The 23,802-nt window shown below is 50.1% G+C and overlaps 1 protein-coding gene across 1 annotated transcript; it reads left to right on the top strand.

Moving 5' to 3' along the window:
* Positions 1–529: 529 nt before the first annotated feature.
* On the top strand, positions 530–7,813 carry LOC139112712 (uncharacterized). Its single transcript, XM_070673784.1, has 2 exons — positions 530–4,401; positions 7,146–7,813. Exons 1-2 carry the CDS (start codon positions 630–632, stop codon positions 7,811–7,813), a joined length of 4,440 nt encoding a protein of 1,479 aa, XP_070529885.1. The 5' UTR covers positions 530–629.
* The last annotated feature ends 15,989 nt before the right edge of the window (positions 7,814–23,802 follow it).

The following is a 23,802-nucleotide window of genomic DNA, read 5'->3' as shown; positions in this document are numbered from 1 at the left end:
GACGTTCAGTTTCGCTCGAACTCCGCACGTGTGCGTCTCGCCTTTGTATCGGCTCGCGCTCACGCGACGACTTACGTCTAGCCTCTTATAAATTTCTTTATCTCGCGCTCTTAATCGCAATTCAATAAATTCGCTTTCCGTGAATTTATTACCTCGGCGCCAATCTATCTACACGTAATCGTTACCGCTGGAGTACAGGGATTCGCGCTCGCGGCAATTCCCGGCTCGCGCCCTCAAGATCTCCGTCGTCCGCGGCAAGATCTCCGACGGCCGGGTAGATCACTCATCTACCTTCAAGATTTCCGACGGATCAGCCGGGTCGAGAAGATTTCCGCTCGGTTACTAATTTCTCTGACTTCAGCGGCGCGATTGTATTTTTTTTTGTGTTTTTTTTTGTAAATACAGTGAGTTCCTTTCTGTCGTTTAATTCTTCGGGCTCTTTTTTTCAATACCTGCGATCGACTCTCCATCTCATCCCTGTTCAATCGATCACGCGTCGAGCTCATTGCTGAGCAAATCTATCTTTAAACTAACGCGATCGCGCTAGATCGCGTACATAAATTGTTGGTCCTTCGAGCCGGATTCGACGCGTGTGCAAGGATCTCAAAGAGGTGCGCTCCTCCGCTATTATGAACGACGCCGCTAAGCAACTCTTGCTCGCTCAAGGGCAACTCCAACGCAGTATTATTCGAGCGGTGGATAATTTGAAAAAACTCGGCCGCGCTAATGTCACACCCGCGACATTGCGCTCTCGCATCTCGACGATCAAAGACAACTGGGCGCGATTCTTCCTGGATCATTCTGAGCTGTTAAGGCTAGTGGACGAGACTACTCAAGCTACCACTCCCTATTTCAAAAACAACGTCTTCGATGAGGTTGAGGACGCCTACCAAGCTGCATTGGACTACATGAACGAGTCGCTCGAGTCTCTTGAACCCCCGGTCGTGAGTCTTAATCATTCAGGCAGTGACAATGCCTCGCTTCTTTCGCGACCGAATCTCGCGCTTTCTCATTTGCCTCCCATCTCACTCCCTCCGTTCAACGGGAGTCTGGAGCAATGGGAACATTTTCGGGATCGGTTTACAGCTTTAATCATTCAAAATCGAGAGTTGAAGGATTTCGCGCGTATGCACTACTTGCTCTCCTGCCTTACCGGTAGTGCCCTCGAATGTGTGCGTGAATTACCCGTTACGGCGGAGAATTTCGATGTTGCGTGGAAAGCGTTGAGTACGCGATTTGAAAATAAACGGCGCTTAATTCGTGGTCATTTATCGACGCTTTTGAATCTCCCGTCTATCACTAAAGAATCCGCGAACGATCTTCAGGGCCTGATCGATAAGGTGAGTGCGTCGCTCACCGCCTTAAAAAATCTGAATCGTCGGTCGCGCGACTTGTGGCATGATATGCTTGTGTACATCATCAGCCAACGATTAGATAATTCTACTCGAAAAGCCTGGAGCATGCGAATAAGCGACTCCGACACGCTTCCGACCACGACAGAGCTGCTGGATTTCTTGCAATCTCGTCAGCGCGCTCTCGATGACGTCGTCGTTACCTCGTCGCGTCCGTCGGGAGTAAAGAATGTTCCGCACAAAGTCAATGTTGCGACGGCATCTACGCGCTCCGTGTCCGCTCCTGCTCCTGATACCGCGGTTGCTGCGACTCCGCTTCGCGGACGTTCCGCGCCGTCAAATGTCGGGTCCGTGTCTATCTGTCCGATTTGTCAGTCTCGTCATTTCTTTAGTTCGTGCCCCTCGTTTGTAAAGGGAAATTCGAGCCAGCGGCGTAACCTAGTTCAAGTGCACAAACGCTGTTTTAATTGTCTAAGCGGCAATCACGGAGTTCGCGATTGCAATAGCAAATTCACGTGTCGGAAATGTCATCAGAGACATCACACCATGCTGCACGGTGAAAATTCCGCCGGCTCGAGTTCCGCCTCTCCACCAGAACCATCGAATAGCGATGCAGCGGCACCGCCGTCTCAAAATGCCGAGATCACCGCGCTCGTTGCGTCCCGCGCTTCGCCTCAGAGACCGACCACTGTACTGCTCGCCACTGCTTGGATCTCGGTATCCAGCTCTTCAGGCCGCCAATTGCGTGTGCGAGCCCTGATTGATCAAGGCTCCGAAATGACCTTCGTGTCGGAGTCCGTGGCGAGATTGCTTAAATTAAAGCGAATCCGATTTCCGATCTCGGTTGCGGCCGTCGGCGGTTCGAATGTCGGTACATATAATTTCGTCGGTAACATTTCTATTTCACCCGTTGATAGGCAAGTGCCGTCGATCGACCGCCTCGCGGTAATTATGCCTACTCTCACCTCGTATGCGCCTCGCGGTAACGCCGGTATTCTTTCGCTTCCGCATCTACTAAATATTCAACTCGCCGATCTCAATCCCGCCAGTTCTAAACCGATTGATGTCATCCTCGGTGCTGACATTTATAACGAGATTATTCTTGACGGATTAAAGAAGGGCGCTCCAACTCAGCCGATAGCGCAAAATACTATTTTCGGGTGGATAGTGTCGGGCCCAATCGACTCGCGTATCGGTGACGCTGCCGATCAGAAAGAACCCCTCGCGAACGTGACAGTGCATCTCACCGTCACTCACAACAGTGAATCGCTCGACCTCGCTAACGCACTCGAAAGGTTCTGGCAAACGGAAGAACCCCCCGCGCATCGCGACTCATCACGCGAGGACAACGAATGCGAGGCTCATTTTGTAAATACTCACGCTCGCCAGACCGACGGCCGATACGTCGTACGCATTCCGTTTAAGACGCCGCCGCCGATTGACATCGGCTCGTCTAAAACTAAAGCGCTCAGTTGCCTTAAATCGTTATTGCGTCGCTTTCAGAGCAATCCTGCACAAGCTGCAGAGTATCGTGCGTTCATGACCGAATACGAATCTCTCGGTCACATGCGAATCGCCACATCGTCAGGTTCACAGGAAGTATTCATTCCACATCATCCTGTATATCGTCTCGATAGCGCTACGTCTCGAATTCGCGTCGTGTTTAATGCGTCGAGTCTTACGTCGAACGGTTCGAGTCTCAACGAGCATATGTACTCCGGGCCGAAATTGCAAAGCGATCTGCCAACTGTTATACTTAGATGGCGACTATTTCGATATGTATGTACGGCGGACATCGCGAAAATGTACCGCCAGATCCTTGTCGCCGAAAGTGATATCGATTATCAGCGGATCCTGTGGTCGCCCGGTTCAACCGACGCAATACGCGAATATCAATTATTGACCGTCACGTACGGTACGGCGTGCGCCCCATTTCTCGCATTGCGCGTTCTTCAGCAGCTCTCGCTGGATGACGGCCACAATTTTCCCCTCGCTCGGGACATCTTGCGTGATCACATCTATGTAGACGACGTCCTTTTCGGCGCTCATAGCGTCTCTCTACTCGTGGAAAAACGCGATCAACTTATTGAACTGCTAAATCGTGGTCGGTTCACCTTGCGGAAGTGGGCCAGTAATTCGTCAAAACTGCTGGCGGACATCAATCCCGCTGACCATGGTCTAGCATGCAATCCGATTCCGTTGTTAGACGAACAATTAAAGATTCTTGGCATTCACTGGTTGCCTCACTCCGATGAATTCCGGTTCCGCGTGTCGCTTGACGGGTCCGCCCCCACGACGAAGCGCGAAATTTTGTCGACGATTGCCAAATTTTATGATCCAATGGGGTGGGGTACTCCGACGATCATCTGCGCAAAGATCTTGATCCAGCGTCTCTGGAAACTCAAGGCCGCATGGGATGAGCTTGTTCCTCCGTCAATTTTAACGCGATGGCAAAAAATTTATTCGAGCCTCAGTCAATTAAATTCATTGCATGTTCCTCGGTGGATCGGAGTGGAATCTGACTCAGCTTCTATCGAACTCCACGGATTTGCGGATGCCTCCAGTGATGCGTACGCGGCCGTTGTCTATGCTCGAGTTATATCCTCCTCCGGAACAGTCACAACGTCATTGTTAGTCGGGAAGTCGAAAGTTGCTCCGCTTAAGCTGTTAAGCATTCCGCGTTTGGAGCTCTCCGCAGCCGTGCTGCTGGCTAAATTAATCGAATTCGTTCGCGAAATCCTCCCCAAGGCCATCTCATGCACTTGTTGGACGGATTCGTCAATCGTCCTAGCGTGGCTAAAGCAACCCCCGTCTCATTGGAAAATGTTCGTGGCAAATCGAGTCGCGGACATTCAAAACCGTCTCGCGAATGTTTCTTGGCGTCATGTAGTCACGAAGGATAACCCCGCGGATTGTGCGTCACGCGGACTACTAGGAAGCGACCTGCTGAATCACCCACTTTGGTGGCACGGGCCCCCGTGGCTTAAGCTCTCGTCAGAACAGTGGCCAAATTCGATCGCGACCGTCCCTCCTACCGCGCCGTTGGAACGTAAGCTCACCGCGTTAACAGCGTCCGTCGCTTCCGAGCATTTTGATTTGGCCGAGCGATTCTCTTCGTGGCCAAAGTTAATTCGCGTCACCGCGTATCTGTTTCGATTTTTCGCGCTGTGTCGTCGCAAAAATAACCTCCGATGAGCGATGTTCGTCGGTTATTACGGCGGACGAATGTGCCATTGCCAAACTGTTTTGGCTAAAATACATTCAGACAGCTGTATTTTCACACGAGTTGCATGCGCTGTCACAAAATAAGCCGCTGTCCGTTAAAAGTTCGCTTAGTGCGCTTAATGTCTTTCTTGACCGTGACGGACTTATTCGTGCCGGTGGACGCCTTCGCCACGCGCCACTCGCATTTTCAATTCGACATCCGATTGTCTTGGCACCTCACGGGTTGGTGAGACTCATTGCGTCGCACGCACATCTCCGTTCGATGCACGCCGGGCTGCAGCTTACCCTGAATACGTTGCGACGCGAATACTGGATTCTTCGCGCGCGAAGTTTGGTTCGCTTCGTGGTACACAAATGCGTAACCTGCGTGCGAGAACGCGCCGTATCCCCCTCGCAATTGATGGGCGATCTTCCGCGTTATCGCGTTTCCGCGCCTGCACGATGTTTTTTGCATTGCGGACTGGATTATGCGGGTCCGTTTTTTGTTCGCGCCTCCGGAGGTCGCGGTATCAAATCAACCAAGTGTTATATCTCATTGTTCGTGTGTTTAGCTACTCGCGCCGTGCACTTGGAGCTCGTATCAGATTATTCCACGCCGGCGTTCTTAAATGCATTTTCGCGCTTCTGTGCCCGCCGCGGCTGTCCGAAAAACGTGTACTCCGATAACGGCACGACCTTCGTTGGAGCTGATCGTGAGCTGACCGCCGCCTATCGAAACTCCGTCCGAGATCCGAATTTTCAGAGTCGCAATGCCAGTGATCAAATTTCATGGCATTTTATTCCTCCTTCCGCTCCACATTTCGGTGGTTTGTGGGAGGCAGGAGTTAAAAGCGTAAAATATCATCTGCGTCGCGTCCTCGGTGCGCACACTCTCACATTCGAAGAGTTCTCTACGTTAATTTGCCGCGTGGAAGCTTGCCTAAATTCACGGCCTATCGCCCCTCTGAGCGATTCGTGCGATTCGTTTGACGTGCTCACTCCGGGTCACTTTTTAATCGGGTCAGCATTAACCGCTCCCCCCGAGGAATCCACGCTAGACTTGGCCGAAAATCGTTTGAGCCGTTGGCAAATGATTCACCATATGACTGAACGATTGTGGTCTCTATGGTATGATGATTATGTTAACACGCTTCAGCAGCGCGCTAAATGGCGTAAGGTGCTACCTGCTCTCCGCGTTGGGCAGCTCGTAAAAGAATTCCGCGCTGCCTCCTTGTAAATGGGAGCTCGGACGAGTGGTTGAATGCTTTCCCGGCCCTGACGGGCTAACTCGCGTTGCGTCAATCAGAACCGCGCATTCTGAGTATAAACGGCCTCTCTCGAAATTGTGTGTCTTGCCGATCGATGTCGAGACAACAGCTACGTAGAATGCGATCCGTCGATCATTGTACATCTTATCATTGTTAGTCATTGTCTCTTCACGTTACATTTTTTTTTTTTGCTTAATTTTCTTGTATGCTCTTTTCTTCGTAGATACTTTAGTTGACTTCACATATTATTGTCTGCGCTGCGCCATCGACCTTAACGACGTGTCATATATCGCTGTATTCTTTGCCTTGTATAGATTTAGCTTATTGATACCGGCGACAATTCTGTAAGGTCTGGTGAACCGCGACAATTTTGTTGAGACGTAATCCGCCGTTGTAATTTTTCGAAATGCATTATTTCAACGCGGGCGGTATGTTCATTCGACTGCGAATTGCAGCGCGGTTAAATTATATTGTAATTCTCGCGCCTAGTATGTGCTCCAGCGTCGCGATATTTCGAGCCCAATCGTCGCGTATTTGTTGATTTTGTCGATATCCTTGGATCGCCGATGGTTCCAAGCGTTTTGTTTTCGGCAGAAGTCAGCCTAATCCAGTTCAAACCGAATTTCGCTGACTTCTCTGTGTTTTCGTCGCCAGGTTCCGACTATCCTGGGCTCAGTACCGCGAAAAGACGTTCAGTTTCGCTCGAACTCCGCACGTGTGCGTCTCGCCTTTGTATCGGCTCGCGCTCACGCGACGACTTACGTCTAGCCTCTTATAAATTTCTTTATCTCGCGCTCTTAATCGCAATTCAATAAATTCGCTTTCCGTGAATTTATTACCTCGGCGCCAATCTATCTACACGTAATCGTTACCGCTGGAGTACAGGGATTCGCGCTCGCGGCAATTCCCGGCTCGCGCCCTCAAGATCTCCGTCGTCCGCGGCAAGATCTCCGACGGCCGGGTAGATCACTCATCTACCTTCAAGATTTCCGACGGATCAGCCGGGTCGAGAAGATTTCCGCTCCGTTACTAATTTCTCTGACTTCAGCGGCGCGATTGTATTTTTTTTGTGTTTTTTTTTTTGTAAATACAGTGAGTTCCTTTCTGTCGTTTAATTCTTCGGGCTCTTTTTTTCAATACCTGCGATCGACTCTCCATCTCATCCCTGTTCAATCGATCACGCGTCGAGCTCATTGCTGAGCAAATCTATCTTTAAACTAACGCGATCGCGCTAGATCGCGTACAATCGGGAATTGCCTAGTCGATCCGATAGACAACGCGTGCCCTATCAGCGTAATTAATACGACCGAAAAACCTATAGTTTTTTCGACGCCACGACTGGTCGTTCACCGCACGGAATTTGCTGACTCGGCGCCGGTACTCGCGTTACGCGACACGCCAAGCGACGGCAAGGTACAGACACGGATAAAAGCACTAAATGAACAGCTGCGGACATCACATTTAAATAAGGAAGAGGAAGACAAGCTGCGGCAAATCTGTGCAAACTTTTGCGACACATTCTACCTCGCTGGCGATACTCTCTCTCACACTTCCGCGGTAGCGCACGAAATAAATAACGACGCGGGAATAAAGCCCATAAACTGCCGACCCTACCGGTTACCGGAGCGCCATAAAGAAGAAGTAAATCGACAGATAGCTAAAATGATGAACGAAGGAATTATTCGCGAAAGCACGAGCCAGTGGAATGCGCCCATACTCGTGGTACCGAAGCGAGCCGACGCGTCAGGTAACCCGAAACTCCGGATAGTTGTCGATTTCCGGAAACTAAACGACGCCACAGTAGGAGATTCGTTCCCTATACCAAACATCACGGACATCCTAGACCAACTGGGAAACGCGAAATATTTTACAACGTTAGATCTCGCGTCAGGATACCACCAAATTTCTATGCACGAGGAGCACAAAAAAAAACCGCGTTTTCAACGGCACTGGGGCATTACGAGTTCAATCGAATGCCGTTCGGGTTAAAAAATGCGCCAGCTACTTTCCAACGACTCATGAACTCGGTACTATCGGGCCTACAGGGAATAAAATGTCTAGTGTACCTCGACGATATAGTAATTTACGGAGCCTCGTTGGACGAACATAACAAGCGACTCGTGGAGGTATTAATAAGATTGCGCCAACATAATATGAAACTTCAACCTGAGAAGTGCGAGTTCCTCAGGAAGGAAGTTTTATATTTAGGACACATAATAACAGAAGGAGGAATACGACACGACCCATCTAAACTAACTGCAATACAACAATTCCCGACGCCAAAGCGAGTACGCGACGTACAATCATTCATAGGGCTAGCGGGATATTATCGCAAGTTCATTGAAAATTTTTCGAAAACCGCAAAACCTTTAACCGCGCTTACGCGAAAAGATAGCGTTTTCAAATGGGAAATGGAGCAACAACAAGCTTTTGAAATATTGAAAGAAAAACTAACTACCGCCTCTGTGCTAAGCTACCCGAATTTCGAAAAAATTTTCCTGATTACCACCGACGCCTCGGACTACGCAATCGGGGCTATTCTGTCACAAGGGGAAATAGGAGAAGACCGCTCTATCGCATACGCTAGCAGAATACTGAATAAAACAGAGAAAAATTACAGCACGACGGAGAAAGAGCTACTAGCAATAGTCTGGGCGGTAAAACATTTTCGCCCGTACATTTATGGCACGCGTTTTACAATAATCACGGACCATAAACCACTCGTGTGGCTATTTAATGTTAACGATCCGGGATCACGATTAATCAGGTGGAGACTAAAATTAGAAGAGTACACATATGACATCGTGCATAAGTCAGGCAAGCAGAATACAAACGCGGATGCGCTCAGCAGAAACCCGCCAGAGGAATTTATCGGAGTCAGCACAAACGAGACCGGCGAAGAACAGAAGTACAGCGAAGAAGAGAAAATAAAAATACTCCAAGAATATCACGACTCCCCCTTAGGGGGACACAAGGGAGTAAACCGCACAATAAATAGAATCAAATTACGCCATAATTGGCCCGGAATGAACAAAGATATCGAGAAATATATCCAGAAATGCGTAAATTGCCAAAAGAACAAACTAAGCCGGAAAACGAAAATGCCGCTGATATTAACGGACACGCCAGGGAAACCCTTTGAGAAGTGCGCCCTGGACATCGTGGGACCGCTACCGATAACGACCGCCGGAAATAAATACGTGCTAACATTTCAAAATCTCCTAACTAAGTTCAGCAAGGCTATCGCGTTACCAAACCAAGAAGCGGCTACCGTGGCCAAGGCGTTCGCGACAAAGATAATTCTCGAGCACGGCATACCTGAGAATATTCTCACGGACCAAGGGACCAACTTCCTAAGCGAAATTTTTAAACAAACCTGTAAACTATTGAAAATAAACAAAATTCAAACCACCGCCTACCACCCTGAAACGAACGGAGCGCTAGAGAGATCGCATAGAACCCTAGCGGAATACTTGCGACATTATCTAAATGAGGAACAAACCGATTGGGATGAGTGGCTACCCTATGCGATGTTCACGTATAACACCACGCCCCACACATCCACGGGATTCACCCCATTTAAACTCGTGTACGGGCACCAGGCAATACTACCTACGGCACTGACCACGGTGCCCAAACCAACATAGTCTTACGAAAATTACGCGCAAGAATTACGCGAGCGATTGCGCGCAGCTAACCGGATAGCCAGAGAAAACGCCAGAGTAAAGAAGGAAAAAACAAAAATTACATTCGATCAAAAAACAAATCCGCGCGCATTCAAGGTAGGCGACCACGTGTTGCTACACGACGAAACGGTACGAAGGGGGCGATCGAAAAAATTAGACGCTAAATGGGTAGGACCGTATATAATAATCGAGCGGAACGGCGACGTTAATTATACAATAAGAAAGGGCCGGAAAACAACGCGAGTACACGCGAACCGACTAAAAGCTTTTATAGATCACTAATAAAAAACGAACAGAGATCACGCGCAGCGAAGCGGACAGGAGTAAATAAGCAATAGGGATAAGGAATAAACAGCAGGGGGACCAGTGGCAGAGGCAATCGACACCAGCCTCAGGACTCAAAGAGGCTGGGTTCAAGCCAAAGGACGGACAAAGCATAGAAAAATAACACTACTCACGATTGCTGAGGGGCCAGACGACCCGGCCAGTCGACGTCGCCCGGACCCGGAGGTCCACGTCGTAGCGACGCTCCCACCGATATCAGGCGAAAATCGTCCCGCGGCGGGGAGGCGGCGACGGCGTCCGTGGGTGCAGCAGGCCTCACACATCCGTGGCTCAAAGGACTGGCTGCACCTCACGCAAACGAGGTACCGCACCCGGTCCAAGAGATGGTCCTGGCACAGCACGATGTACCCAAGCGCGTGGCACCGGTAACACCGCTCCCCCGACGCCAAGGTTGCCTCTCTTGGAAAATCCACTGGAAACGAAGAAATCACAAATAAACACTCCGTAGATATAAGTACACTTAAGTAATTATAAGGAAAGTAAATGTAAGAAACAAAAAAAAAAAAAAAAAAAAAAAAAATAATAAAATATTTTTTTTTCCGGAAACAAAAACGCGATATTCTTACTTTTTGCTTAACTTCGGAAAATAGAACGAGTACTTATAAGAAAAAACCGAAGTATACCCGTTGACAACGAGAAGAAGACTGACGGGACGAGCATAAAAATTCACGGGATAGATTAAGGCGACACCGTAATATTACACGAATGAAATAGAATATATGCACTCACCTCAGCGATAGAGTCCTTTTCGCCGGCACAAACGAAACTTCAGACACGTGGGGACACTTCGCGCACCCAAAACAAAAAAAAAAAAAAAAGCCAACGCGGCGTCGCGTTATAATAAGACTGAAAGATAATTTACCTTTCAGAATTATTCTCGCTACAACACACGGTTCAAACGGCGGTACGAGGGGTGAACAGTCACCGCCGTACAAAATCACCAAATTCGAGAACGAACTCGGGCTATACTTCGAGGGCCAGGGACAACTTCAGATAACCGAATCCGTGTGGAAATTCGTAATAATCACCGACACAGAAGCCATCGAAGCACGGTACAAGAATTTACAAAGCTACGTCACTAAAGCAGAAGAATTGTGCGAGAATTTCTACAAAGCAAAGAAAGATCAGATAGGCGCAAAGTGTAAGGAGATACTATATACAGCAGCGGCAGAAAACGATAAGCTAACGGTCGCGTTGAACCGGCTACGAATTATATACGGAGTGCCAGTACAAAAAAGGGGATTAATAGACATTGTAGGGAAAGTAGGAAAATCATTGTTCGGATTAATGGACGCGGATGACGAAGAGCAAATAACCAAACAACTCGAAATTATACACTCGCGGCAGGAAGCGCTACAACATGTCGCCAAGACACAAATAAAAATTTTAAACACAACCATAGGGCACATAAAATTGATGGAAGATAAAGTGGAACACCACATACAGATCTTAGCAAACGCAACGAGCAATATCAGCTGGAGGCTGGACCAGCTGACGCGCAGATTATACGCGATAGACTATCTGTCGGTATTAGAGGCATTAATTAAAAATATGATAAGCGACGTATACGACGTAACCGATTTTATAACGCACGCAAAAGCGGACATTATAAACCTGCGCATACTACCCTTAGAAAAACTAATAATAGAGTTAAGAGAAGCCTCGGGGCATTTAAAAGGGGGAAATCACTTCCCATTTAGAGTAAACGAACAAAGCTGGAATGACATACAGAAATACGCGGACATTAGCGCATATTATAAAAAGAACGCGATAGTAACTATTATAAAGTTCCCCATCGTCAAATATGAGTCGAACGAGGTAATGAGAGTCTCGCCGGTACCCGTCATAGAGAAGGAAAATAGATTTAAGGTAATAAATGTAAACAACGAAATAATCGCGTTTGACCGAGATAACGCGAATTATATCTTATTAACCGCGGACGAGTTAAAGAAATGCAAGCGTGGGAACAAAAACTACATATGCATGCAGAATCATCCGGTTTATCGCGTTAAGGCGAATGCCCCGTGTGAGATACAGGCGCTCACGCGACCCGAGCAGCAACCGACGCAATGCGATATACGACACCTCACGTCGCGTGCCACGTTTTGGATGACTCTAAGCGAGCCGCAGGCTTGGTTATTTTCGACCATAAACACACAGGAGATACACATGCAATGCAAAAACTACCCGAGCAAAATACTACTGATTGAGCGGACGGGAAAATTGAATGTATACGGAGAATGCAAAATCACTACGACCGACATGACAATACGCACAAGGACAGCTTCAAACGAGACAGACATAACTACCCACTTACTTCTATACAACCTAAGCCTTACACCCGCGAATGCCTTACCGGAAGGTACGAACGTGAAAGAGATACAACGCGAAACATTTATAAGAAACCCGGTAGAGTTAGATAAGTTAAGCGGCGAGCTCAGTGAGCTAGACAACACAGTGAGTCAGCCCGGAGGTATCACCTCACACGAAATAATCGTGTACACCGCGAGCGCCAGTACCACTGTAAGCGTGGTAGCTATAATTGCGGTAATTGTAATATTAGGTATAAGAAAATATAATGAAAATAAAAAACCCCCTCCGCCTCCTTGCATGTTAAAACCAACCACGGCGACCGCGTCCGTGTAAGACATAAGTTTAAAGTAACAAGCGAAGCAAGAAAATTAGATTAAGCAACCGAATAATGTAATGGCTTCTGTAAACAGCGATAAGAAGAAAATGGCCCTAATAAAACTCTGGCCCTTTTCTTCTCCCCAGGGGGGGAGGGATGTTGTAACCCGACCCTGGCAACAGCAAGGCCACGCACGCGAAGGCCGGGTTAACAACCAGCGTCGATCAGATCACCCGATCGCGGAATCCGCTGACCGATCGACGCCTTGCATTTTTCGCCTAGGCAATGACCGAACGCGGTCACTGTCCTACGCGCCCGGAATCCGCGAACTGTTGCTTTTCCGCCTTGGCAACAGCCGCGTATAAAACCCGCGGCCACCGAATGTCCGCGGGTCATTCAGATAATCACAACGACGGGGTAACGCTGCCCGAAGCCGAGGAGCTTAACAAAAGGGAAATAAAAAGACTTCGAAGTAAAAGCCAGGGTGATCTTTATTACGTGCCCCTCGCCGAATTACAAGAAGTTCCGGGAGGACGGACCTCTTGCACCGTCCGGGTGCAACATTACAACAAAAGTGAAAGACCAAAAGCTGAAAGGGTTTTTCTTAGTGTTCCCTCTTTTTCCTTCAGAGGTGGCCAAGCAGGGGTTTCCCTGAGGCCGGGAAAATCGTCTCAGAAGCGAGGGACTGCGGGTGAAGAACCATCGGTATACCCTCTCTTGGCGTGGGAGGTTGTGACGTGGCGGCTTCGCTGCCTTGCCGCAGCTCCCCGCGGCAATCACGGGTCAATGCAAAGCTCAATAGCATAGTCCGAACAGAGAGATAAAAAGGGAGAGGTAAAGGGAGAAACGGCGACATCTCCAAAAGCCCATACACCGTGTGCAAGCGTGCAATTATTCGCGAATATTTTTGTTTAATTAAACGGCGCTGAATCGGGCGGAGAGCGATCGGTGGACCCCGAGGGACGGAGGACGGAGCGCGGAAACACGACAGCGAGAGGGTACGAGCTGGCACGACGACACCGGGGGACGGAGGAGCGTCAGAAAGATTTTGGGATATCTCCGGACCCACAGAAATGCCCGGGAAGAGAGGCCACCCGACCCGAGAGCACGGGACATAATTTGCGGCCGAAATCATGCTGCGCGGATACGCCGTACTACGAGGATTCGACGACGAGGGAGACGTCGCGGAAGCCAAGTCGCGTACCCCATCCGAAACGCGCGCCGATAAACTAGTTAGTGATAGGGCCTCGCGAGGGCAACTGCGCCCGCAAAAAACTAGCGGCGACGTCGCGCGCGGAAAAGCGGCGGAACCCAGGAGAGAGGGGACGAGTCAGCCCGCCTGCCGAAGTTCGGCGCGATCCTCGCTCTCTCCTGCGATAGCGTGCGACGAACACGGGTGGCGAGCGATCCCGAAAAAGCGGCGTGCTATAAGCGAGCGAGTCTGTGGAGGGTAGCGTGCCAGGAACAGAGAAATCGTTGCGAGGCTGCGTCATGATGAAGGTGAGGTTGTCCACCCGCACTGCGGCAACATTCTTTTTGTGAAGCTTTTCGCTTCTCGGGGCGATACCCGCGCATTCGGACGATCCCCGGCCACGTGTTACGAGTACCCGGGCTCGGAAGAGAGGCTTGGCGGAACCCTGCTACAGGGTCCGACCATTATGTAAGTGAGTGGCTACCGACGGGTGTCCGGAGGCGGTCGGCGGGATCCCGCAAGGGATTTTGGCTTTGGACCACTAATCTAAAATAAGTACGATGTTACCGAACGTCTTAGTGCTCGCGATCGCACGGAGAGCCCTCGGCAGCGGCCGAGATCGAGAACAGAGATTCCGCGATCGCGTTCACGACGGGCGATCTTACGCGTAAATTTTTGTGAGTGTCGTTGCGTCTCGCTAAAACACGTCGCGGATACAGAAGACACGTGGCCGGCAACCAAAATAGTCAGGGCCGACGCGAGAGCTACGGGAGAACGAGATCCAAGGGAGATACTCGTGGCGATCTAATAGCGGTTCCAAACTCAAGCCACGATCTAGGGGGTCGCGCGAAGATCGAGCCCGCTCACGATTACGGAAATTTTGTTATTTTTCTTGTTACTCGTCGTAATTGTCTCGTTCCGTTGCGTATTAATAAACGGACTAAAAATTGTACTCGTCCTGCGCGTACTTATCATTTTGTGCTGTCGTTTCCGTCGGTCCGAGAAATTCCGTCTGTGATACCCCGCCCCTCTCCGTTCGGATGAGCTAGCCCCCGCGCGCGACGGCCGTTGGAGTTTATCAAAGATCATTAAGAAGAGATAGCCTCTGTGAATCGAATCGGCACGGCTGGGCCCGTGCCTGGCGCCCAAAACTAGTTCGTCACCCGATTGCGCCGTCTCGCGCCGGGATACAGCTGAGGAACCACGACCCCTCCTCTCTCCTTAACCCCTCGTGTCACGATGGTGCACGGATTTTCCGTCCGTGCACGGCCGTCTCTTTTTGCTCGCGACTCTCTCCCTCGTGGAAGAAAGAAAATAACGTGACAATATACATATATATATATATATATATATATATATATATATATATATATATATATATATATTGTGACGTGGCGGCTCTCGCTGCTTCGTTGCAGCTCCCCGCGGCCGTCACAAAAGCGCCGAGAACTACCGGTGGGGGAATTGTTGCGATAACGGCCTAACCGAAACTCGCGCCAACCTATTAGTACCAATAGGGTCCTGTTAGGGCAGCGGCTCTCGCGGGAAATCGGCGGCGTGGCGCGCGGAAAATCCGCGAGACGCGGGAGTGGGGATACGCCGGGCCTCGTGCCGAAAATTTGCGCGGTCCTCGCTCTCTTCCGTGCGGACCGGCGACCAAGGCGGGTGATAGAATAAGCGTTAGTGAGGGCACTAGGATAGGAGCGAGCGAGCGGAAGCGAGATCGAGATCGGGGAGACGAGAGGAGCGAGAGAGCGAGGACGACGCAGGAGCCGGGACGCACCTTTCGGTGAGATCCTCCACCCGCACTGCGGAATTGTTATCTTGTACGGCCCTCCGCCTCCCGGGGAGACCGACGCGGCTTTAGACGACACCCGGCCACATAGAACGGGCACGCGGGCCTGTTAATTTTCTTCGGTAGATCGTTGTCGTGAGGCTAGAGTTAACGTTAGAGAGTGGCAGTCAACGGGCGTCTGAAGGCCGGTGGCGGGACCCCGCGGGAGACACCGACCCGATTTATTTGCGCGAAACATTGTAATAACTTGAGAGACTGTCGTATCCCGCGTCCACACGGAGAGCCCTCGGCAGCGGCCGAGGTCGGGAACTGAAACCCAGCGAGCTCGCGGACGACAGGCGAGTTTTCGCGTAGAGTCTTGCGTGTCGCGGTGTCCCGTGGAGGCACGTCGCGTGCAGGGAAGACGCGTGGCCGGCGCCCCAACATCCAGGGCCGACGCGAGAAGATCTAGCTCTCGTACGCTTATTTTAATTTTTGTTATTTTTTTTTTATATATTTGTTTGTTCCGTTGAACATAATAAACGGATCCTCTGTTTATGGTCGCGTTCGCGTACGCCTTATTTTGTGTCGTCGTTCCCGTTTGTCCAAGAATTCCGCGTGCTATACCCCGCCCCTCTCCGTTCGAATGGGCTAGCCCCCGCGCGTGACGGCGATTCGAATTCGGTAGGAATTGTCGAGGACCGGATAACTAGTCCGAGATAAAAATCGGCACGGCGAAGCCCGTGCCTGGCGCCCAAAAATCGTGTTCGTGCGAGATTCCGCCGTCCCGCGCCGGAATACGGCCGAGGTACCGCGACCCCTCCTCCCTCCCTACCCCTCGTGGCACGACGGAGCACGAATTTTTTGTCCGTGTACGGTCGTCCCTTTTTGTTCACGACTCTCCTCCTCGGGGAGAAGAGAATAAGAAATATCGTGACAATATATATATGTGGGTGCGGATTTGCCCGCACCTCGGCAGATGACGGTACCGGTATCACTTGCGGCCGGCCGTCGGCGCAAACAATTGCTGGTGCCGCGCACTGTCTTCTCCCTTGCCTATCAACAGCCCGGCTTGGCAACGGGACCTATGGACCTTATACCTTCTAAAAGCTTTTTCGTCAGCTTTCGCTAACGCAGCATTGCATCAGCTCGGATGATGCACCGGGAAGTCCCGTCTTTAACAAAGGGCTGATAAGCCACAAAGAGACTTTCTCTCGCGCTTCCTTGCTGGCGACGCGTCGGAGCGTCAGTCCAGCACTCGAAGTCGTTCCGCGCGCACGCGACGGATTTCAATTAATTTTATATCGAGTCTTCGTATTCCTTTTTACTTTGTCATCTTCTTGTTTCCTTTTGTATTGGTTTTGAATTATATTTTATTAACTTTATTTTCTCTTGGGTTATTTCGCTATACATCCTGCGCGTTTCTATCCCGCAAATTAGTGAAGAGCCTCAATTGGTGACCCCGACGTGATCTGAGTGTTCCGTCGCCCAAGTGACAACTTGTTTTGACTTGACTCCAAGCGACTTGTGCGCGAGTTTTTTGTAAACATGGCCAACATGCTCACCCCGTCGAAGGAGATGTCCTCCGCTGAATCGGACCAGCCCGCGACAGGCGAAGCTGCCTCGGCCGACTACGTCGACCTGACTCGCAACGACAGGCCAACGGCTTCCCCTCGTGCGGCTCAATCAACGCCTCACGCGGCGCCTCTGCTGCCGCGCGTGGCTGGTGCTCATCCGGAGGAAACTTCGGAGCTGGCAGCCAGCTGCCGACTTCCGGCCTTTTGGAAGGACAACCCGGAGTTGTGGTTCTTCCAGGAGGAAGCCACCTTTCAAATCCACCGCATCACCGCCGATAGCAGCAAATTTAATATGGTGGTGGCCAAGCTCGATGTTGACAGTCTCCAGGAGGTGGCCGACATCATCAAGAAGCCTCCTGCCTCCGGCAAGTACAATCGCCTTAAGGCATCTATTCTTGAACGACTAAGCGATTCCGCGGATCGCCAGTTGCGAAAGCTTCTCACTCAGCTAGAGCTGGGTGACAGAAAGCTGTCCCAGCTACTTCGCCACATGCGAACTCTGGCTGGCGACAGGGCCACCGAGGCCGTTCTACGCGTCAAGTGGCTCGATCTGCTTCCGGCTAGCTCGCAGAGACTTTTGCGTATTTTTCACGCGTCAACGCTCGACGAACTCGCGACCGCGGCCGACGAGATGATGGACAGTGGCTCTCAAGTCATGGCCATCTCACAGCCTCCTAAGAAAATCAAGACCGAAGTGGCTGCGACACCTGTTTCTACATTTTCCGAGAGAACTCCGTCTCCCTCGTCCGATCGCAACCGCGTGAGATCCGAGGATTCGCCCTCCTCTGCCGCCGATTTGGCCGACGCAATTTACGCCTGTCGCGTCTCGCTCGCGAAGCTAATTACTTTGAATCGAAATATGTTCGATCTAATGAAGGCCGATCCTCCTGCCGAGCGTCGCTCTCGCTCGCGCGAACGACCGCGATCGCGTTCGTTATCGTCATTGTCGACGCCTCCCAGCACGCGCTCGGACAAAGTGTGCTATTATCATCGGCGCTGGGAAAAGGCCGCGAAAAACTGTCAGCAGCCCTGCGATTTCCAGGCTGCCTTGTCTCCGGCACCCTCGGGAAACTAAGCTTTCCAACGTCGCAGGCGGTCCACGTTGGCAAGCTGGATTCTGAAAACCGCCTTCATGTGCTCGATCGTCGCTCGCGTTTATTCTTTCTGGTGGATTCCGGTTCCGCCATCTCTCTTCTGCCGCGCTCGTCTTGTGAAGATTCGCGCCCGTGCGGACTTAAACTCTTTGCGGCAAACGCGTCGCGCATCGACACCTTCGGACAAAGACATTTAAACCTCAATCTCGGGCTTCGCCGCGACTTCGCGTGGGATTTCACGATAGCTGACATCTCCACGGCCATCCTTGGGGCAGACTTTCTTTCCCATTACGGACTCATCGTGGATTTAAAGAAGGAACTTCTGCAAGATCCGTTGACATCACTGTCCGTCAAGGGATCTCAGCATCCGGCCTCCTTCTTTAACATTTCGCCGATTTCTCGGGAACAGCTGCCGACCGGCACCATCGCACGAGACTACGAGAAGCTCATCTCCGGTTTTGCTGACCTCACGGCGCCTTCCTCCGTCGTCTTCGTGGACAACTCGGAAGCGGTGCAGCATCACATCTGCACCCAGGGACCCCCGATTTCAGAACGAACTCGCCGTCTGATCGGTGAGAAGTTGGCCGCAGCTCGCAAGGAGTTTAACACCCTCCTTGCCAGGGGCATCATCCGTCCCTCGGCTAGCCCTTGGGCGAGCCCGCTGCACCTTGTGCCCAAAAAGTCTGGAGACTGGAGAGCTACGGAGGACTATCGCAAAATTAACTCCGTTACAATACCAGACAGCTATTCTCTGCCCATCATAGAAGACCTGTTGCAGGAGTGTCACAACAGCACTGTCTTCTCCAAGGTAGATTTGCAACGGGCTTACTACTGTTACGTCCCACCGGATATAATCGCCTTTTCTCGGTTAATTTTCGACCGTGACTAATTCTTAGTAGTTAGTATATATATATATATATATATATATAAAAACTTAGAAGCTACGCCATACATATGGCACCCGTGCGTACAAAATTACTAAAAATGTTAGTAAAAGTATATTTTAATCTCTACATATAAGTATTTCGGCGGGAAAACCTGGACCACTTCCACGCGGCCCGCAGCGCCGAACGCCGCTATTCCCACCACCACCGTTCCACTTCCAGGCGGCCGGCAGCGCCGAACGCCGCTACTCCCACTACCTACTCCCACTACCATCTAAGCGCTAGGTGGGAGGCAGCGCCGGTGAAGCCCGGAGCTCAGTCTCACCGAAGCGTCAGTTCTATTCCCAACTTTAAACCTTAAGCATCTCTCTTCTCAAGAGAGTCCATCCCGCGTGCGGGTCCTTTACTATTCTCTTAAACTTGTCTCTATCGAAACTTAGTTCGTACTTATATCTTAAACTTTATTCTTGTGTAACCAACATTATTGTAACGTAACTTTAGAATATATACTTATTGTTAATTCTATATCGTGTGACTAGATTCAGTGATACCTCACCTTACCATAATCCAACAGTTTCACTATTTGCTATATTTATTAACCTGTGTGATTGAAGATTGATTTCGGTGCAGCCGCACTGCACGTCTTTGAGATTCAGTCTAGCAGGTATTCCTGTGTTGGAAGTGGTGCAGACGCACTGCACGCTTTCTGCCCGGAATCTTTACTTAACTTATTTGTACTTTGTGAAACTACCCATGACAAATTCTAAATCACGACGCGGCGGTCGGAAATATCAGATTCGCAAAATTACGGCCTATTACCACGCGCTGAATCGACGATCGCGCGGCAACCCCAAAATCACCAGCCACCGACGATACCGCCTGAAACCAATCACCGTGGTCCTGAGAAAGCCGAGTTTAGACGACATCCCTAAAAACGATCCCCGCAGACAGGCGTACGGAAACCGTCCACGAGAGAACGCCGTATCCTGCGACGCCGACTTCATCAAGAAGCAAAAGAGGCAACACCGCGAGGTACAATCGAGATGCCAGCAGTGGGTGAGCCAAATTAACAGTCATATTTAATTTCTCTTGCATTCATTTTACAAGCCACATCCGACTAAACCAGCGCATTCCTGTCCAGACTTGTGCAACTTTCACTTTACCCTATTGTCCTGTGGAATTTTCTAACTTTCTCTTTTCCACCCTTTCGTCCCATTGTCTATACCCGGATACGGCACCCCGCAGTGAGGGTCGTCTCTAACTTTCTCTTTTGGCTTGAAGGAATTTAGTTAAGATCTTGTGCATGAATATTCTATATTTTACTTGGCATCACTATGTATAATGTGCCCGCCCTGTCGATCTGTGCCGCAACCCACTAATAATTCTCGCGACATTGCTTTATTGAACTCGACCCATACGTTGACCGAATGGTTAGACACAGGCCGCTGTGTTCATAAAGTGTATAGACGGCATCGCGATAATTATTGTTTAACCTGCGCACTCGACGCCGATAGATTTAAAATCAATTTCGTTCTTGTCACCGGGCATTACCTTTGTTTGGGACCTTCTCACGATCCTCCCAAGTGCCATAGCTGTAGAATTGTTTTAGAGATTTCTGAGTTGTACCGAGACTGCGATTATTGTCGGTTAGTACGTCGCGACTTTTCTCGCTACTTAACTCTGAGCGGAGATAGAGTATATTTGCAGAACAACCCCGTTGAGATTTTCATAGAAACGTTAACAACGGTTTAGTCTGAATTAATAAATGTGTCCAAGGCGACCTCGCGCGCGTGTACCCACTTGTAGAATCCCGTTGGATATAACTAGAATAATTATTAATTGGCTAGCTCACGCGACTTGCGAGACCAGATACCGGCTATACGAGCAAAAGGTGACGCGTCTCCCTTTTTGCCGGAGGTGTATGCTTAGATCTGGGCAACCCTCCTCGGACTTTTACTACGTGCCGTCACATAGAATTAATATCGGCTTGAGTCAAGGAGAATATGAATGTAGTAACTGCGGAGTATTAGTCGCCGACTCGCGAAATATCCGACATTGCCCACAGTGCCAAGAAGCTATACGGTTATTTCTAATCTACCTCGAACGAAACCCGCAAGATCAACCCTACTTAAATAGCGAAGCAACTATCATCTGCATCGAATATCAGAGAATTGCTTTAACGTAGATCAATCCCATTTTGTTAAGTTATCGTAACTCCCACAATTGCCTAGGCCCGTAGTCCGAATCCGCTTTGGGCGCCCGCGACTACCGGGACGTAACACTACCATGTGCCTGTGGCTCCGGAGTGTTGCACCGGGGCCGGTGCACGGGGTCCGTCCTTCGGGATCCGTGATAGAGAGGGCGAAATAATAAGTTGTCGAAATAAAAGATTAGGATTTTTATTTGATTACACTGTTGCACTTTTCTATCTCCCTAAGTTTTCCTTCTGTCGGTTCGGCACACGTCCTCGCGTTGTCACGCGTCCTCGGCTCCGCGAGGTTTCTTCTTACTTGGCACGCGACCGAACTTTCGTTATCACCGCTCTCAGTTTACGGTACGGACTATGATGCGACTGCCCGTCCGTGACGGTCCGCGGTTATTTAATAGTGACGCAGGGCCTTGGCCTCCTCGGGTTGCAATGCCGAACTTCGGTAGTTCGGCGAATGCAACCTCAGCGATTTCGGCAATAAGTTCTCGCACGTGTTTCTTTTATTATTTAATTTCTTAAGGAGGTTTGCTGATCTTGCATCCTCCGAGGTTATTTAATTACGAGATACTTATTCCGAAATGCCCTGCGTCATGTTTCGTGTTGTAACGGGGTTTGGGTTACAACAGGAGGATATCCCGAAAACAGCGGTGACGACGCCTTTCGGACTATTCGAGTTCCTGGGCATGCCGCTCGGCTTGCGAAATTCTTCGCAAACTTTTCAACGCCTGATGAACCGGCTGTTGGATCACCTGCCTTTCGTCAAGTGCTACTTAGACGATGTCTTGGTTTTCTCCAAGAATCATGAACAGCATCTCGCTCACCTGAAGGAACTGTTCACTGTTCTCCGCTCTGCCAAACTCTCAATTAACTTTGAGAAGTGTCTCTTTGGGAGAAACAAGATCGATTTTCTCGGTTTCACCATCTCCAGCAACGGATACGAGCCTCCGGAAGCCAAGGTTCAGGCAATTAAAGACTTTCCACGGCCAGAGTCACTTGAGCAACTCCGGAGATTCCTGGGAATTCTGAATTTCTACAGGAAATGCATTCCGCATGCGGCGGATCAACAGGCACCTCTCACCGAGCTTCTCAAAGGAGCTTCCAAGAAATGCAAGAAGCCTATCAACTGGTCTTCGGCCTTGAACGAGGCTTTTCAGAAATGTAAGGAGAGCATTTCTCGGGCGTGCAAGCCTTCGTTTTTCAACCCCGAAGCACCTCTTCGCCTTACAACGGACGCTTCAACAACTGCGATCGGATCTTCTCTGGAGCAATTTTCCAGCGGCGCCTGGACACCGCTGGGATTCTTCTCCAGAAAACTCAGCCCAACAGAGCGCAACTACAGCACTTACGATCGTGAGCTTCTCTCGATCTTCGCTTCGATCAAATTTTTCCAACGCTTCCTGGAAGGACGGAAATTCTCGATCAGGACTGATCACAAGCCTCTGGTGTACGCAGCAGCGCAACGTTCGGACAAGGCTTCGCCTCGGCAAGTCAGACAGCTGGACTTCATTCTGCAATTCAATGCGGAAATTTCGCACATCAAAGGGGAACTCAACCCTGTTGCTGACGCCCTGTCACGGACTTGTATCATCTCTATGCCTACTCGACTTGATGCTGGCACCATTCAGCGAGCTCAATTCTGCGACGACGAGCTGCCCACCATTGAAGAAGACTACTTCACTGAAGCTTCAAGATCTCACCATCGACGGTCACAAGATAGCTTGTGACGTGTTCAACGGCATCGTTCGCCCTTACTTATTTGAGCCTCTACGAAGAACCGCATTTGAGGTGCTACACAACCCGGCACATCCGAGCATACGAGCTACCACAAAATTGCTCGTCTCCAAGTTTTGCTGGCCCAACATCAAAAGAGATGCCTCTCTCTGGGCGCGCTCCTGCGAGGCTTGTCAACGCTCGAAAATCGGAAAACATAACCGTACCGCTCTTGAAGAGTTTGATTGCCCGGATAATCGATTCGAGCACGTGCATGTCGATCTCATCAAGCTTCCGCTGTGCCAAGATTTTCAATATTGTCTTACCATTATAGACCGTTTCACGAGATGGTCCATGGCTATTCCGCTCAGGAATATGACAGCTGATACTGTCGCGGATGCCTTCTTCAACCATTGGATCTGCCAGTTTGGAACTCCGCTTACCATTACCTCGGATCAAGGGACGCAGTTCGAGTCATCCCTCTTCAGCTCTCTTGCTCGGATCACTGGCTCCAAACGTATCCGAACGACACCCTATCATCCGCAATCCAACGGGATGATTGAACGCTTTCATCGGACATTAAAGGCGGCCCTGATGTGCAACAATCAGCGACCGTGGCCAAAAGTCCTTCCAACCGTACTTCTCGGCTTGCGGACTGCTATCAAGAGAGACTTACAAGCTTCTCCATCGGAGATGCTCTTTGGAACAACCCTACGCTTGCCAGAAGAATTTTTCACTTCTCGTTCTCTTTCTGCTAACCCTCGTGTCTTTCTCAATAAGTTTCAGAACCTCATGCAGAACATTCGCCCGGTTCCAGCTTCGGACCATTCTTCGAGACGCCCGTTCCAATTTCGAGATTTGGAGACCTGCTCTCATGT

The sequence above is a fragment of the Cardiocondyla obscurior genome, unplaced genomic scaffold (genome assembly GCF_019399895.1).
Source record: "Cardiocondyla obscurior isolate alpha-2009 unplaced genomic scaffold, Cobs3.1 scaffold43_0_327834, whole genome shotgun sequence".
Lineage (NCBI taxonomy): Eukaryota > Metazoa > Arthropoda > Insecta > Hymenoptera > Formicidae > Cardiocondyla > Cardiocondyla obscurior.
The sequence above is the reverse complement of the archived record's forward strand: the minus strand, read 5'-3'. Positions and strand labels throughout refer to the sequence as shown.

What these genes read in the sequence shown, in the direction of transcription:
- LOC139112712 (XM_070673784.1), top strand. Translation starts at nt 630, where the DNA reads ATGAACGACGCCGCTAAGCAACTCTTGCTCGCTCAAGGGCAACTCCAA. An exon ending in TCCTACCGCGCCGTTGGAAC is followed by an intron (nt 4,402 to 7,145) that starts GTAAGCTCACCG and finishes AAAAACCTATAG; the next exon opens with TTTTTTCGACGCCACGACTG.